At 46.5% G+C, this 15584-nt stretch overlaps 1 protein-coding gene across 1 annotated transcript in view; it reads right to left on the reverse strand.

Moving 5' to 3' along the window:
• The window catches only part of STK32C (serine/threonine kinase 32C), a 402887-nt gene that overhangs the window by 76956 nt on the left and 310347 nt on the right, over window positions 1-15584 (reverse strand). Inside the window, exon 3 of the mRNA XM_088476951.1 lies at window positions 1194-1345. Within this exon, the coding sequence (XP_088333077.1) occupies window positions 1194-1345 (152 nt within the window). The remainder of the gene's footprint in view (window positions 1-1193; window positions 1346-15584) is intronic.

A 15584-nucleotide genomic window follows, 5' to 3' on the forward strand; every position in this document is an offset into this window, starting at 1 on the left:
TAATGCCTTGCCGTGCGATCACTTGCCTTTGCCAGATTTGCATACGCTGGTTGCGTGCGAACGCATCTTGCAAGCGGATCTGAATCGGGCCCTATATTCCCTATCACATGGGCTGGGCACACAGACATACACTAGGGTTCAATTTTGGAGGAATCTAAATAGCCTACCAGTATGTTTTTGGCTTGTGGGAGGAAAATCACACAAACACAAGGGGAACATACAAACTCTGTACAGGTAGGGCCGTGGTGGGAATCAAACCTAAGATCGCAAGGCCTGATTCAGCAAGGAACTCTGGGCCTGATTCAGAGTTGGACGCTCTTTCAGAGCGCTCGCTCTGAATCAGGACGGCATTTTTTTTTGAGAGCCAGCCTCCTGGCCGCTTGCTAAGCTGTGTGTGACCACCCACAGCTTTTGCGAGCGGCCAGGTGACCATTGGGCTTGCGACGAGACCCTTGTGGTAGGGTCTTGTCCATCGCAAGCCCCAGTGAGCTTCCGGCTCTAATAGAGCCGGAAGCTCACTACTGAGGCCACCCCCAAACGGCAGGCGTTCCCAGCCACCCCCCCTGCCCGCCTTCAAAACGGGGCAAGCTGTCAATCACAATCGACAGCCACCCCGTTTTGGTGTGAGACCCGTAGCGACGGAGCGCCCGTCGCTGGCTGGGTCTCGCGCATGCGCAGTGGGGGACCATCGACCTGCTTGCGAGCGGGTCTGAATCAGGCCCTCTATTCTGCTTATACGCATGCAACTGCATTGCTAATATCAGCGGTGGTATTTAAATGTGTGCATTCACATTGCATACGCAGCCTGACATAAGGACGCCCACTTCCCTTTACTCACATCCGTAAACTAGGGCAACATAGCGAAACAATCGGTAAAATCGAGTAACATCGGACCCATGCACACAGTTAAGGAAGCCCGGACCTCACTCAGGAATTGCTAAGTTCTGCGCACGCTATGAGTGCAGTGCACATTAATCGACTGATTGCCTGCATATACGCAACTGCGTTCCTAGCTGAATCAAGCCTTCAGTGATGTTAGACAGCAATGCTACCCACTACATCAACGATGCTGCCCAATATACAGTACTGATAACAAAGTTACAAAAGTAGAACTAAAGAAAAGACAAAATTAGATTTTTCAGGCTTTTAAAAGGCTTCAGAATTAAATGAGAATTAATAATAAATCTGCTTACCAAAGGTTGACTAAAAAAACGTGCTCAATTTCCTGCATGATTTCCAACTCTCTGAACACGTTCCGTACCTCATCCCGCTCAATGCACTGCTGCTTATTCATGTACTTCATGGCATACATTGTTTCAGTGTCCTTCTTCTGCACAATACAAACCTAGGCCGAAGAGAAGATACATAGAGAATTGTTATGGAGCAATATTCGTACAGAAACTGGGACGACACTATGACATGAAGTTTGATCTGCAGAAAAAAGTAATTCCTTCTTATTGGGTATTCAATATAATACAACTAGCCAAGCGAGTGAGAAACTACCATACACTAGCTGCCAGACTGAGGTCTACTTTGTGACCTATTCACCAGAATTGGCTCTGCTTGTATAGTAATGCTGGCCATACACCTGTACGATTTCGGACCGATTGCTCGATTTTCGAAGAGTCTTTCGATGGATCCTGTGGAAATCGTGTATTTTTGGAGTAAGATCCCATCCGATGCGCGCTCCCGCAGCTCCTATAATCGGATTGTATGATCAGATGTGCAGCCCATATATTCCATCCTATCGTGTGCAGCTCGTACCATTTATTTTGTGAATGCGATGCAACGTACGTCCATTCAAGTAATTTCAATGACTTTTTCCCTGATGAGCGCGTGAGGCACAGGATCGATCATATTACAAATCGTGTGCTAAGAAAAACAACAAATATGCCACCGGGACTGCCAGGGAGCTCCGGGGAGTCGGATGGTGAATCTGATCTGATGCTGGTCGTGCAGGTGTTTGGCCAGCATAAGGCACCAGTGAGTGTGGTTCATTAGTTCGTCAATAAAAAGGTCGACAGTGTATAGGTCGACAGGGACAACATGTCGACACACAAAATCGACATGGGTGTAGGTTGAAAGGTACAAAAGGTTGACATGGGTATGGTCGACAAAAAAAAAAATGACCAACCTGTTTTTTTGTTTTCTAACTCTAATCTCCTATTGTCAATCATGCTGCAGCTTATCGGGTACTGCAACAGACATTGCACACACCGATCGACGCATGCACAGTACAGATCCTGTGAATACGCCGATCGGCCACCATCGGGAGTTGTGCGCAAACCATCGAGTTTGCGCAGAAATCAAGCCCATTGTCAACAACTTGAATGTCAACATTATGAACATACAGCGTTTGAGCTTCAGGCGCGTACAGCAAATGTGGGCTGGTGTATTTTATATTCCAGGGCAAATCTGAGGTCAATCCAACTTAACTTTTTGCTATATATAGGGGTTCATCATTAGAGATAAAAACAGTCATTTGAATTACTATAACATTCAACGAGCCGTCATCCATCACAGCAAGTGTGCTACTCATAGACAACACTTTCCAGAAATATCAGTACACACACACAGCTATGGAGGAGGTTCGTTATTGCACAGAAAAGCATTCATTACCGCGCAGTGACAGATACTTAATATGAGTTTTACAGTGCACGCCAGCAATAAAACATTCTGTCAGCAAATTAATTGGAAAAGAGCAGAGTTTCAAGGTGCACAGTCTGCCAAAGCACCTGCTGGTATACTCAGTGGGGGAGAATGGGACATTTCATTCCTAGTCACTTATACGCAGGAGTTATGTTCATTTCAATTATGATGATTGGAATCAAAAACCTAATTAACATATTACATGTCCAATAATATAAACTCATAATAATCAATTGGTATCTGGGCCAAAACAACATCTTCGAGGTCTGTATAGTCATTTGTTTTATCTCAGGATAAAGTAAATGGTGAGGTTTGAATGTGTGTTTCTGGCACAGTATTGATATTAAGCTATGACTAAAATGGGAACTACTAAATGGAACATACTGTAGATTTCTGTTCTTGATTAGAATCCTTGCAACATATATATAAAGTTAAGAGGTGTATTTGCTGTCATCCAGATAGAAGATCGACAATGAAAAGGTCGACAGTCAATAGGTTGATATCAGATGGTCAATATGCAATAGGTCAACAGGGACAAAATGTCGACAGTGCAAAATGTCGACAGGGTTAAAAGGCCTATATGTTCAAATTGTCGACGCACAAATGGTGTGTTTTTTATGGTTTTCAACATTTTTAAGGATAGGGTTTAGGGTTAGTGTTAGGCACTTGGGGAGGGTGAGGGTTAGGCTGCTGGAGGGGACAGTCAGAGTTAGGCACTAGGGTTAGGCACTAGGAGAAGGGTTATGCTAGGGTTAGGGTTAAGCACCAGGGGGAGGAATAGGGTTAAATTACAAAAATATATATGTCGAATATTTGTGTGTCGACCATTTGTACCTGTAGACCTTTTGAACCTATCGGCCTCAGGGCCTGATTCAGTGGTGTACACACTGCTGACATCAGACGTAGAGGGGCGCTTTTTGCTACTGCGCAGGCGTCTAAGTCGTACCCAGCAGGCATCTCGATTGTGGCCATACACAGTTCCATGCAGCAGTTCTAGTTTCTGGCGGACACACGGAGAAGTGTAGTGAAAATGTAATGGGAGTTCCTGTGCGGTGACAGGGAGGTGTCTTAGCGCACGGAGATTTGGATGTGTTATTGGAGTGTCGTGGGCGCATCCGTGAAAATAGCTGCGCACGCAAACGTCTGACCACTCACATAGGCAGCCATACATGGACAGAGAGACTGCACCTGCCATGGGACTAGTGCAAGTTTCGATGCAGCGACCGATAGTGGTGTCTAAGGACGCGCCAATCGTTATGATACCATGTATGGACACTGAAAGAGGGCATCTCGGTCCTTGCACATTCGGATACACAGATGTACACAAGTTGAGGACTTTATGGCAGCATTTGCATAAAGTTACAGATGGGCGACGGCCAATAGACGTAGCGCTGGGCGCTTCTGCCTCCACCCCTAAATCAGGCCCTCTGTACGCTTATTTTCTTTAATTAAACTGAGCTGCTTCTTTCCCGTGTGGCGCCCTAAGACTGCACGCTGACAGCGTTACTCACATCTACGGCAATGTGAGAGTGCAGCAAATAGATCATTGCTGTGTGGTCAGCCTATGGCCGTTTAACTAAGTACAGTAGATCAATAAAATGTTTCAATCATAGAGCATGTGACTTCCCAGTGGTCCAAGTATCATGAGTTCATCATTATTCGTCATGACACTTTGTAAATGGATAACACCCATTAAGTATTCTTGCTTACTGTGATGCACGAGAATGGGCTGGCAAGGTTTGGAACATTGAGCAAAATAAAAACAGTGATTTGCAGAGTTAATATACGTGGATCAATGGCAAGTGCTACAACATCATAGTCAGAACCTTCAAGGATTTCATCAGGCACCTTAGGCAGGCTCAGGACAAATGACGTTCCAATAAGTAACTGACACCTTGGGCATGTTCTGTGCAAAGATCGTTATTCCATCCATCCACAGCTAACATCAGTTTGTGCAGTTACCAGATTATACCAAGCAGCTTCTGACATTCAAACAATGGGCTTGTTTCAGGGTTGTACATGGTTTGCATTGCTGCTGAGTCTTTGGATCGCAGATCTGAATGATGCATCTGAAGACACAGTATCTGATCACCACTGCAACTGGTCGCAGTTATCGCCCATCTGAGTAAGCTCAGCTTACTCAAAATGGGCCACGGAACTGCTCAAACAGGATCAGGAAATCTGCATCGGAAGACGCAGACCCTAGCCTCAGCATGCCTCCATCTTGGGGAATGGACCCCGTTGCCGCCTATTCCCGCCCTCAGGCATGCAACTTTTACTGAGCTACAGTAAAATGTGCATGCCTGCCGAAATCTGAGAGGCATCAGAACAGCATTTGTGAGAGATGCACGCTTGCCCAAATCTGGGAGGCATCGTGCTGTGTGTACCCGTACACTTGCTGCACGGGCCGGTGGTGATTGAGAGCAGAGCCGTAACTAGACTTTTTGGTGCCCTGTGCCAGAAAGAGCATTGGTGCCCCCTCATTTTCCAAAGGGACATAATGCACCCAAAAAAAGGGAATGGCCTCATGGGGAAGGGCCAGGCAAGAGATAGGGAAGGCCAGGAGAATGCTGGGGATGAAATAAGAGGAAGCTACAAGTGAGAATAATAATAAGCAGACATTTGACAGGCCCAAACAGCGCCCCCTAATCTGTGGTGCCCTGTGCGATGGCACCGGCCGCACTACCCTAGCTACGGCTCTGATTGAGAGCTCAACTAGTAAATGTAAATGTCCGCCCAGTTGTGAAGTCTGATCTGCAGCTATATTGGTCAGGTGTGTACCCACCACAATACACACGTAGAACAGCAGTCATTAAATAATTACTTTTGATGTTACAAAAACAAAAAACAGAGCAAACAATTGGTTGAAAGTGAAAATAAATCTGAAAAGATTAATGATTTATATCATCAGCAGTGGAGCATACTTGCCTACACAGTCTGGGGCAGGCTCACGATTTTTTGGGTAACCCCCGGCACCCACGGAAGAGTAGGCACTTCTCCCACCCACTTCCTAATGAAGCGGGAAGAATTGGGAGAAACTTACCTGGAATTTGCGGTCCATTGTTAGGAGGCGGGTCTTAATGCCACAATTCTATGATAATCTCATTAGACCCCACCTTCTATTAAAGTATGTGCGATTCGCTGGATTTTGCTGCAAGGGGGCTGGGCCTAATGATACGGATGGTCCGGCCCCGCCCACCTTCACTGCCCAACTGCTGACTCTCCATGGGCTTCTCCTGGGGAGAACAGATCAAATGTTGGTAAGTATGCAGTGGAACCGCTTAAAAGAAAATACTCTCCACTGGAGGAAAAAAATATATATACTGTATGTCTGCAGGAAAGACTACAAGTATTTGTGTATGGTTTGAATGATAAAATGTTTTGTTTGCTCAAGAACATTACTCTATTTCTCAAGTTGTTAAAGATCGGGCAGGAGATATGTAATACGTAAAAGACAACAACAAACCACAAAGGATTCTAAGATTTTATCCACGGGCTGACAAATTGTTTTGTTGCTTGTTTCACAGAAGATTATATATGTGGGAATTCCAATACAGATTTAGGATTATGCTACAGAATATCATGCATTTTGTTGTGTGTGCAGAAACAGAGGTATAGAGAAGATTTGTACTGATATTGGCACAGACGACTATTGTTGGAAGTAAATAAATGTAAGAGAGTACAGTATGTTGTTCAAGTTTTTGAAAGTATGCAAATAAGTTTAAATGATAGACGGCTAATGGTGGAACAGTTCAAACAGAAACTATTATGAATAAATTAATCAATAAAACATTTTAGAACCTCTGAGATACAGAGATAAACATTTTTGACATGTGGATAATGGGGCTGATTCCGGGTTGCAAGCGATGCCAACGTTCAAGTAGTTTATTATTTTTTTTAACATGTGCATGCACCTAAAAATTTTTAAAAAGTTGCATAGTGCATGTATACCTAGGTGTCTGCACATAGACTCTGGAATAGTTAGCTTAGACCAGGGGTTCCCAACCACGGTCCTCAAGGCACAGCAGCAGTCCAGGTTTTAGGGATAGCCATATTTGAGCACAAGTGACTTAATTAGTACCTCAGTTATTTTGATTAAACCATCTGTGCACAATCATGGATATCACTAAAACCAGGACCATTAGTGTGGCTTGAGGACCGAGGTTGGGAATCACTGGCTTAGACGCACAAATATACTGTATTCCGTCTGATTGGTGTGTCATGGGAATGTCGCGGGCGGAACTGGTTGCGGACTTAGGGCCTGATTCAGCAAGGAACGCAGTTGCTTATACACATGCAATCGGCCGATTGTTGCGTTCTGCACATGCGAATGCATCGCAGTGCGCGAACCAGATTGCATGTCCCCGTAGTGCTTCCCATGGTTGCAACTGCGGATGCACAAAGTGAGCGTGCCAGCCATTGCGCATTCAGATGCAGGCTTGTACACCAGGGGTAGGGCTTTTACTAGCATCAGCATAAAGTCACAGACTTGTCTGCAGCAAAAGATGCTTAAGCGGTCGCAACACCTTGCAACTCAGAATAAGCACCAATATCATAAGACAAATAAAAACTTAATTAGAACATTTTACATTAGGTTTATCAAGCATTACAAATTGTAATTTTAAAAACGAACAATTTGTTAAAGGGGAGCGCTCTGCACTTCCTCTGTCTTCCACGGCCGCTGGACACTAGGACCCAGAGAGGCAGCTCCTGGAGGGGCGACCTCCGACCTGTGCATGCGTGGATACACCACGCGTCCTTCCTTCTACTCTGTCCTCCCAGTATAATGGAGAGTTGCGGATACACCACGCGTCCTTCCTTCTTCTCTGTCCTCCCAGTATAATGGAGAGTTGCGGATACACCACATGTCCTTCCTTCTCCTCTGTCCTCCCGGTATAATGGAGAGTTGTGGATACATCACGCGTCCTTCCTTCTCCTCTGTCCTCCCAGTATAATGGAGAGTTGCGGATACACCACGCGTCCTTCCTTCTTCTCTGTCCTCCCAGTATAATGGAGAGTTGCGGATACACCACGTGTCCTTCCTTCTCCTCTGTCCTCCCAGTATAATTGAGAGTTGCGGATACACCACGTGTCCTTCCTTCTCCTCTATCCTCCTGGTATAATGGAGAGTTGCGGATACACCACGCGTCCTTCCTTCTCCTCTGTCCTCCTGGTATAATGGAGAGTTGCGGATACACCACGTGTCCTTCCTTCTCCTCTATCCTCCTGGTATAATGGAGAGCTGCGGATACACCATGGGGTAAATTTACTAAAGTGAGTGGAGATGTTGCCCATAGCAACCAATCAGATTCTAGCTATTATCTCCTAGCAGGTGCTAGTTAAATGTTAAGTAGAATCTAATTGGTTGTTATGGGCAACATCTCCAGTTCTAAAAACTCTCATTTTAGTAAATATACCCCCATGTGTCCTTCCTTCTCCTCTGTCCTCCCTGTATAATGGAGAGCTGCAGATACACCACGTGTCTTTCCTTCTCCTCTGTCCTCCCGGTATAATGCAGAGTCGTGGATGCACCACGTGTCCTTCCTTCTCCTCTGTCCTCTCAGTATAATGGAGAGTGGTGGATACACCACATGTCCTTCCTTCTCCTCTGTCCTCCCGGTATAATGGAGAGCTGTGGATACACCACGTGGCCTTCCTTCTCCTCTGTCCTCCCTGTATAATGGAGAGCTGCGGATACACCACGTGTCTTTCCTTCTCCTCTGTCCTCCGGGTATAATGGAGAGTAGCAGATACACAACGCATCCTTCCTTCTACTCTGTCCTCCCAGTATATTGGACAGTCGTGGATACACCAAGTGTCCTTCCTTCTCCTCTGTCCTCCCAGTATAATGGAGAGTTGCGGATACACTACGCGTCCTACCTTCTCCTCTGTCCTCCCAGTATAATGGAGAGTTGCGGATACACCACGCGTCCTTCCTTCTCTTCTGTCCTCCCGGTATAATAGAGAAATGCGGATACACCACGTGGCCTTCCTTCTCCTCTGTCCTCCCGGTATAATGGAGAGTTGCTGATACACCACGTGGCCTTCCTTCTCCTCTGTCCTCCCGGTATAATGGATACACCATGCGTCGTTCCTTCTACTCTGTCCTCCCAGGATAATGGAGAGTTGTGGATACACCAGGTGTTCTTCCTTCTCCTCTGTCCTCCCGGTATAATGGAGAGTTGCTGATACACCACGTGGCCTTCCTTCTCCTCTGTCCTCCCGGTATAATGGATACACCACGCGTCGTTCCTTCTACTCTGTCCTCCCAGGATAATGGAGAGTTGTGGATACACCAGGTGTCCTTCCTTCTCCTCTGTCCTCCCAAGAGAATGGAGAGTCATGGATACACCACGCGTACTTCCTTCTCCTCTCTCCTCTCAGTATAATGGAGAGTCGTGGATACACCATGTGGCCTTCCTTCTCCTCTATCCTCCTGGTATAATGGAGAGTTGCGGATACACCACGTGTCCTTCCTTCTCCTCTATCCTCCTGGTATAATGGAGAGCTGCGGATACACCATGGGGTAAATTTACTAAAGTGAGTGGAGATGTTGCCCATAGCAACCAATCAGATTCTAGCTATTATCTCCTAGCAGGTGCTAGTTAAATGTTAAGTAGAATCTAATTGGTTGTTATGGGCAACATCTCCAGTTCTAAAAACTCTCATTTTAGTAAATATACCCCCATGTGTCCTTCCTTCTCCTCTGTCCTCCCTGTATAATGGAGAGCTGCAGATACACCACGTGTCTTTCCTTCTCCTCTGTCCTCCCGGTATAATGCAGAGTCGTGGATGCACCACGTGTCCTTCCTTCTCCTCTGTCCTCTCAGTATAATGGAGAGTGGTGGATACACCACATGTCCTTCCTTCTCCTCTGTCCTCCCGGTATAATGGAGAGCTGTGGATACACCACGTGGCCTTCCTTCTCCTCTGTCCTCCCTGTATAATGGAGAGCTGCGGATACACCACGTGTCTTTCCTTCTCCTCTGTCCTCCGGGTATAATGGAGAGTAGCAGATACACAACGCATCCTTCCTTCTACTCTGTCCTCCCAGTATATTGGACAGTCGTGGATACACCAAGTGTCCTTCCTTCTCCTCTGTCCTCCCAGTATAATGGAGAGTTGCGGATACACTACGCGTCCTACCTTCTCCTCTGTCCTCCCAGTATAATGGAGAGTTGCGGATACACCACGCGTCCTTCCTTCTCTTCTGTCCTCCCGGTATAATAGAGAAATGCGGATACACCACGTGGCCTTCCTTCTCCTCTGTCCTCCCGGTATAATGGAGAGTTGCTGATACACCACGTGGCCTTCCTTCTCCTCTGTCCTCCCGGTATAATGGATACACCATGCGTCGTTCCTTCTACTCTGTCCTCCCAGGATAATGGAGAGTTGTGGATACACCAGGTGTTCTTCCTTCTCCTCTGTCCTCCCGGTATAATGGAGAGTTGCTGATACACCACGTGGCCTTCCTTCTCCTCTGTCCTCCCGGTATAATGGATACACCACGCGTCGTTCCTTCTACTCTGTCCTCCCAGGATAATGGAGAGTTGTGGATACACCAGGTGTCCTTCCTTCTCCTCTGTCCTCCCAAGAGAATGGAGAGTCATGGATACACCACGCGTACTTCCTTCTCCTCTCTCCTCTCAGTATAATGGAGAGTCGTGGATACACCATGTGGCCTTCCTTCTCCTCTGTTCTCCCAGTATAATGGAGAGTTGCGGATACACCACGTGTCCTTCCTTCCCCTCTGTCCTCCCAGTATAATGGAGAGTAGCGGATACACCACGCGTCCTTCCTTCTCATCTGTCTTCCCGGTATAATGGAGAGCTGCGGATACACCATGTGTCCTTCCTTCTCATCTGTCCTCCCGGGATAATGGATACACCACGCGTCATTCCTTCTCCTCTGTCCTCCCGGGATAATGGAGAGTTGCGGATACACCACGTGTCTTTCCTTCTCCTCTGTCCTCCCAGTATAATGGAGAGTTGCGGATACACCAGGTGTCCTTCCTTCTCCTCTGTCCTCCCAAGAGAATGGAGAATCATGGATACACCATGCGTCCTTCCTTCCCCTCTGTCCTCTCAGTATAATGGAGAGTTGCGGATACACCACGTGTCCTTCCTTCTCCTCTATCCTCCCAGTATAATGGAGAGTTGCGGATACACCACGTGTCCTTCCTTCTCCTCTGTCCTCACAGTATAATGGAGAGTTGCGGATACACCACGTGTCCTTCTTTCTCCTCTGTCCTCCCAGTATAATGGAGAGTTGCGGATACACCACGTGTCCTTCCTTCTCCTCTATCCTCCCAGTATAATGGAGAGTTGCGGATACACCACGTGTCCTCCCTTCTCCTCTATCCTCCCAGTATAATGGAGAGTTGCGGATACACCACGTGTCCTTCCTTCTCCTCTGTCCTCCCAGTATAATGGAGAGTTGCGGATACACCACGTGTCCTTCCTTCTCCTCTATCCTCCCAGTATAATGGAGAGTTGCGGATATACCACGTGTCCTTCCTTCTCCTCTGTACTCCCAGTATAATGGAGAGTTGCGGATACACCACGTGTCCTTCCTTCTCCTCTGTCCTCCCAGTATAATGGAGAGTTGCGGATACACCACGTGTCCTTCCTTCTCCTCTGTCCTCCCTGTATAATGGAGAGTTGCGGATACACCACGTGTCCTTCCTTCTCCTCTGTCCTCCCAGTAAAATGGAGAATTGCAGATACACCACACGTCCTTTCTTCTCCTCTGTCCTCAGAGTATAAAGGAGAGTCTACAGACACCCTATATCCACTCTGCCACCACCGCTTGGCATATTAACTATACCACGGCCACCACTGCAGTGTAGTATATTGTGTGCATACACCCGGTGCACCACAACGCCCAGCTTGCCTGGCTGCAACTATCTAATCCTGATATCCTGTACCTACTGTTAACCCTGTTCATGGTTAATAAACCTTCACCTGGTTAAATTGTTTTGTCGTGTGGACTAACTTATCTGCACACCGCTGCCACCTACCATCGTAGTGTCTGCCAAATACAATTGACTTTGCAACGTGAAATCTTGCATACCTTTATTAAGTTATAGACCAACCTGGTATCATAGGATAAAGCTGGCCATTTACTGTACGATAGCGCAGCTGACACACGGGACAAGGAGAGGGCCAGTATTTGGAGCATCTCCATGATGTACGAGTATATATGCAGGCGACCCCACAGGCATGATGTTGGCTGAAAGATGGTCGGACAAATGGACAGGATTGATAACCAAGCCAAAGGAGGCAGCGAGCAATTATCATTCAGGTCCATACCTGACCTTACACGAATATCTTGCAGTGTGTGGCCAACCTAAGCCTGTGGTGACACAGGGCCTGATTCAGTAAGAATCGCTATTCCGTACGAAATCTCAGCTGCGTATGCAACGCAGCAGCCAAAATATGCTAATGCCTGCCAAAGCACATCCGCCATAAAGACACCCACAGCTGCCTTCTCATATCCGTCCAACCTCGCTCTTCTGTGTAAATATCGGTACCATCGGCGCACATCGGCCAGTCATGCAGCATTTACACCAGGTCTGACCAGCCGCAGATATTGCAAGTCCCATCGCACGCAGTGGGCTCTCAAGCTGCGTATGCAATTTATGCAAGGCCAAGCAACGGCGTTCAAACGGACAGGCACGCCTGTGTTTTTCTGACCACTCCCCCTTCACCAACCTCAAACGCTGACTACCTGTCACTCACTCTGAGATGGCTTTCTCTGTGCATACGTGATTGAGATTGCAGCTTACAATTGCCCAATCTGCGTACGTAGTTGCATTTGCGAACGCTGCTGAATCAGGCCAATCACTGTCCCACCGCGTTTCTGTTACCGCCTGAATCTATCACAACAGCACCTATGCGCATATAGGGCCTGATTCAGCAAGGATCGCTATTCTACTTATACACACGCAATGCAGTTGCTAATATCAGCGGTGATATGTAAATGTTTGCATTTGCATTGTGATCGCAGCCTAACATAAGGACGCACACTTCCCCTTACTCACAGCCGTACACTTTGGGCAACATAGCAAAACAATCGGTAACACTGGGTAACATCGGACCCATACACATGGTTAAGGCAGGTCAGACCTCACTCAGGAATTGCTAACTTCAGCGCACGCTGTTAGGCCTCAGGCTGCGTATGGTATCACAGTGGCTAATTTATGCACACGCCTGCAATGCCGTCCCAACGCACTGGGTTCGCCCAACCTCGCCCCCTCCCCCCCCCAGCACCACCCACGGCAGGTGGAGCAGAGCACTGGATTTAATAACCGGGGGGGAAGGGGACCCAAATCCCAGTGCTAAAGTGAAACATAAATATATCAATATTTTGTTCAATTAATTTCACTTGCTGCAAGTCAGTTGAGACCAGATGCCAGTTGGTCTTAAGAAGTAAAAAATATATATAAAAAAAACAGAATGACTGCAATAGTGCAATTAAAACCCAATCAGTTTCTAATAAATATAAATGTTGTCAAAATTAGAACACGAGATTGGCTTCTCTTAAAATAAAACACATTTAATAAACACTTGACACAAACTTTACACATACAATAAAAACAAGAAAATCGTATGTATTTATAGAGCCGCTGCACTCTCCATCTCACTAATTAGAACCGCAGAAAAAACAAAGGAAAATAACATTAGCCTATCTAATGGTCTATTAAAAATAGTCTTTGGTATTTATGAAAAAAAAGCAAATCGGCAGAATAAATTATTTTTAGTTAGTCGGTCCCAATGTAGAAATTCCAGCAGATGATGAACATCGGAGAGTTCCGTTATATTAGTAAATGCCAGTTAATAATTGGATCCCCAACCTGGGAAATCCATAAATGGTTTAACTCAGTGGTTCCCAAACTTTTTTGTATCACGGTGCTCTAGTGTATCAGCAATGCTTTCACGGCACCCCTAAGCCAAAAGGTTTTTAAGAAATTCAGAAAAAAATTTTGTAAAGTGAAGTACATTGTGCTTACCTGTCATCCTTAGGCTCAGTAATGTGGTGGTGGACAGGTTTGCACTTCTGTTTGTCCACATATTTAAACTACATTAACCATAAATAATTTGATTTGGTGCTGGACCACCAACCTGAGGCACCCCTGCAAGTGTCCTGAGGCACCCCAGCGTGCCACGGCACACAGTTTGGGAACCACTGGTTTAACTCATCGCTAATCCCTGCATACAGGGACTTGTAACTGTGTGTATTGGTGACAAAGTGTGCACATTCCGGTATCCTTATATGAACAGCACTGAGATGACGGATTACTCTATGGGGCAGCTGATCCCCGTAGTAAGTGCAGGCTTGCCACGTTTGGCAACCACATACAGAAGTTGTTATTCAAGCCTCAGGACATGATATCTAAATGTATTTTCAGAGGGTGGTGACTGTGCTTTTTGGACAGTGCTACACATTTATCAGATGGCCCTACACATCTTCAAAATAGGCAATAATTGGGTAATGGGCTCATTGACACCTCCGGGTGGCGCCCTCCCTCCTTTGGCCTGCGCCCCTGGTAAGTGTCATCCTGGCCAAGGAGTAGATATACGCACCGGGGGCTAGGCTTCAATACGACGCGTTTTACACTATGCACGCGCATTTCAGGCACAAATGTATCAATGGGCCAAAAACATAAAGACGGACCGATGTATTACAGTGTACTCCAGGGACAAAAACTTACTTGTGAATTTAGCTGCACTCCAACAAATGAGTACACAAAGATCATAGCAAATAATATGCGTTTACCATTCATCTTCGCAATGCCGGCCCAGGAGAAATGTCATAGTAACAACACTGGGATATTTCCAGGATATGATGTGAGGTCACGCAAGTGGAAGAGGTTAATTTAAAATCTAAAACTACAGTTTTCATTTAACACGAAATGATTGCATATATTTTAATATTGACTACAGAGTGATGGAAATTTTTCTGTAATGGATTTTTTCTTCCTGTACTTGGAGTGACTGAATGTGCTGCTTAATGCAAATTAAATCTAAAAGATGATATGACTTATGCATGAGCCTAAAGGCTTGTTCAGGTAGGGGAATCCATACCACCAATAGAAACGATAGCCCTAATTAAGTTCTTAGGCAATACTTACCCTTTAGTGTATGCATTCCACTAACAAGAGCCTGATCATAGTAACATCAGGCTCCAGACACAAAACTCTTTCAGGACCACTATGCGGCTGTCCTACATACTCTACTGTTTATGTTTATGGGATGCAGACAGGAAGCTGACGGTCAAAGTGCCGACCGCTGGCTTCCCGACTGTCAAATCCCGGCAGGGTACTAAAGACAGGCGTTGAAATCTCGGCGCCTATCATTAGACCTACGCCAGGGGCCCGACGCGCGGCATACCGAACAAAGGTAAGCTGGGCGGCGGGTGCGGAAAGCCGCGCGCGGAGGGGAGGGTTAGGATTAGGCTAGGAAAGGGAGGTTAGGGTTCGCCCCCGCTGGGGACTTTTAAACTGCGGGGACGGGGGGTTAGGTTAAGGCACTTAGGGGGGAGTTAGGGCTATGGACTGGGGGGGGAGTAAGGGTTAGGCACCCCAAAGGGAGCATTAGGGGGGAGGCAGGGTTAGTAGTGCTTACCAAAAACCCCTGCCGGGCTTCTCGTGTTGGGATTTGAACCATGCGGCCGGCGGTAATACATACCGATTCCGTTTGTTATATGCCTGATACTTTCACTGAAAATTATATTAAATTTACTACGCTGTTTAAGATCCATGAAACTTTATCATGCACAGCAACACACTAAACCTGTTTTCCTGATAATAATGTGTCCGTGGGCCCTGGGTAGCTGACGGAACAGCCTAAATTCCCTTGTGAGTATGAGGCATACTTACTGACTTTGTCATAATCCTTTCCGGGAGCAGCCGGGTTGGGGGGGGCCGGAATGTT

This window comes from Taudactylus pleione, unplaced genomic scaffold, assembly GCF_031769625.1.
Source record: "Taudactylus pleione unplaced genomic scaffold, aTauple2 ptg000198l, whole genome shotgun sequence".
In the NCBI taxonomy this organism is placed as follows: domain Eukaryota; kingdom Metazoa; phylum Chordata; class Amphibia; order Anura; family Myobatrachidae; genus Taudactylus; species Taudactylus pleione.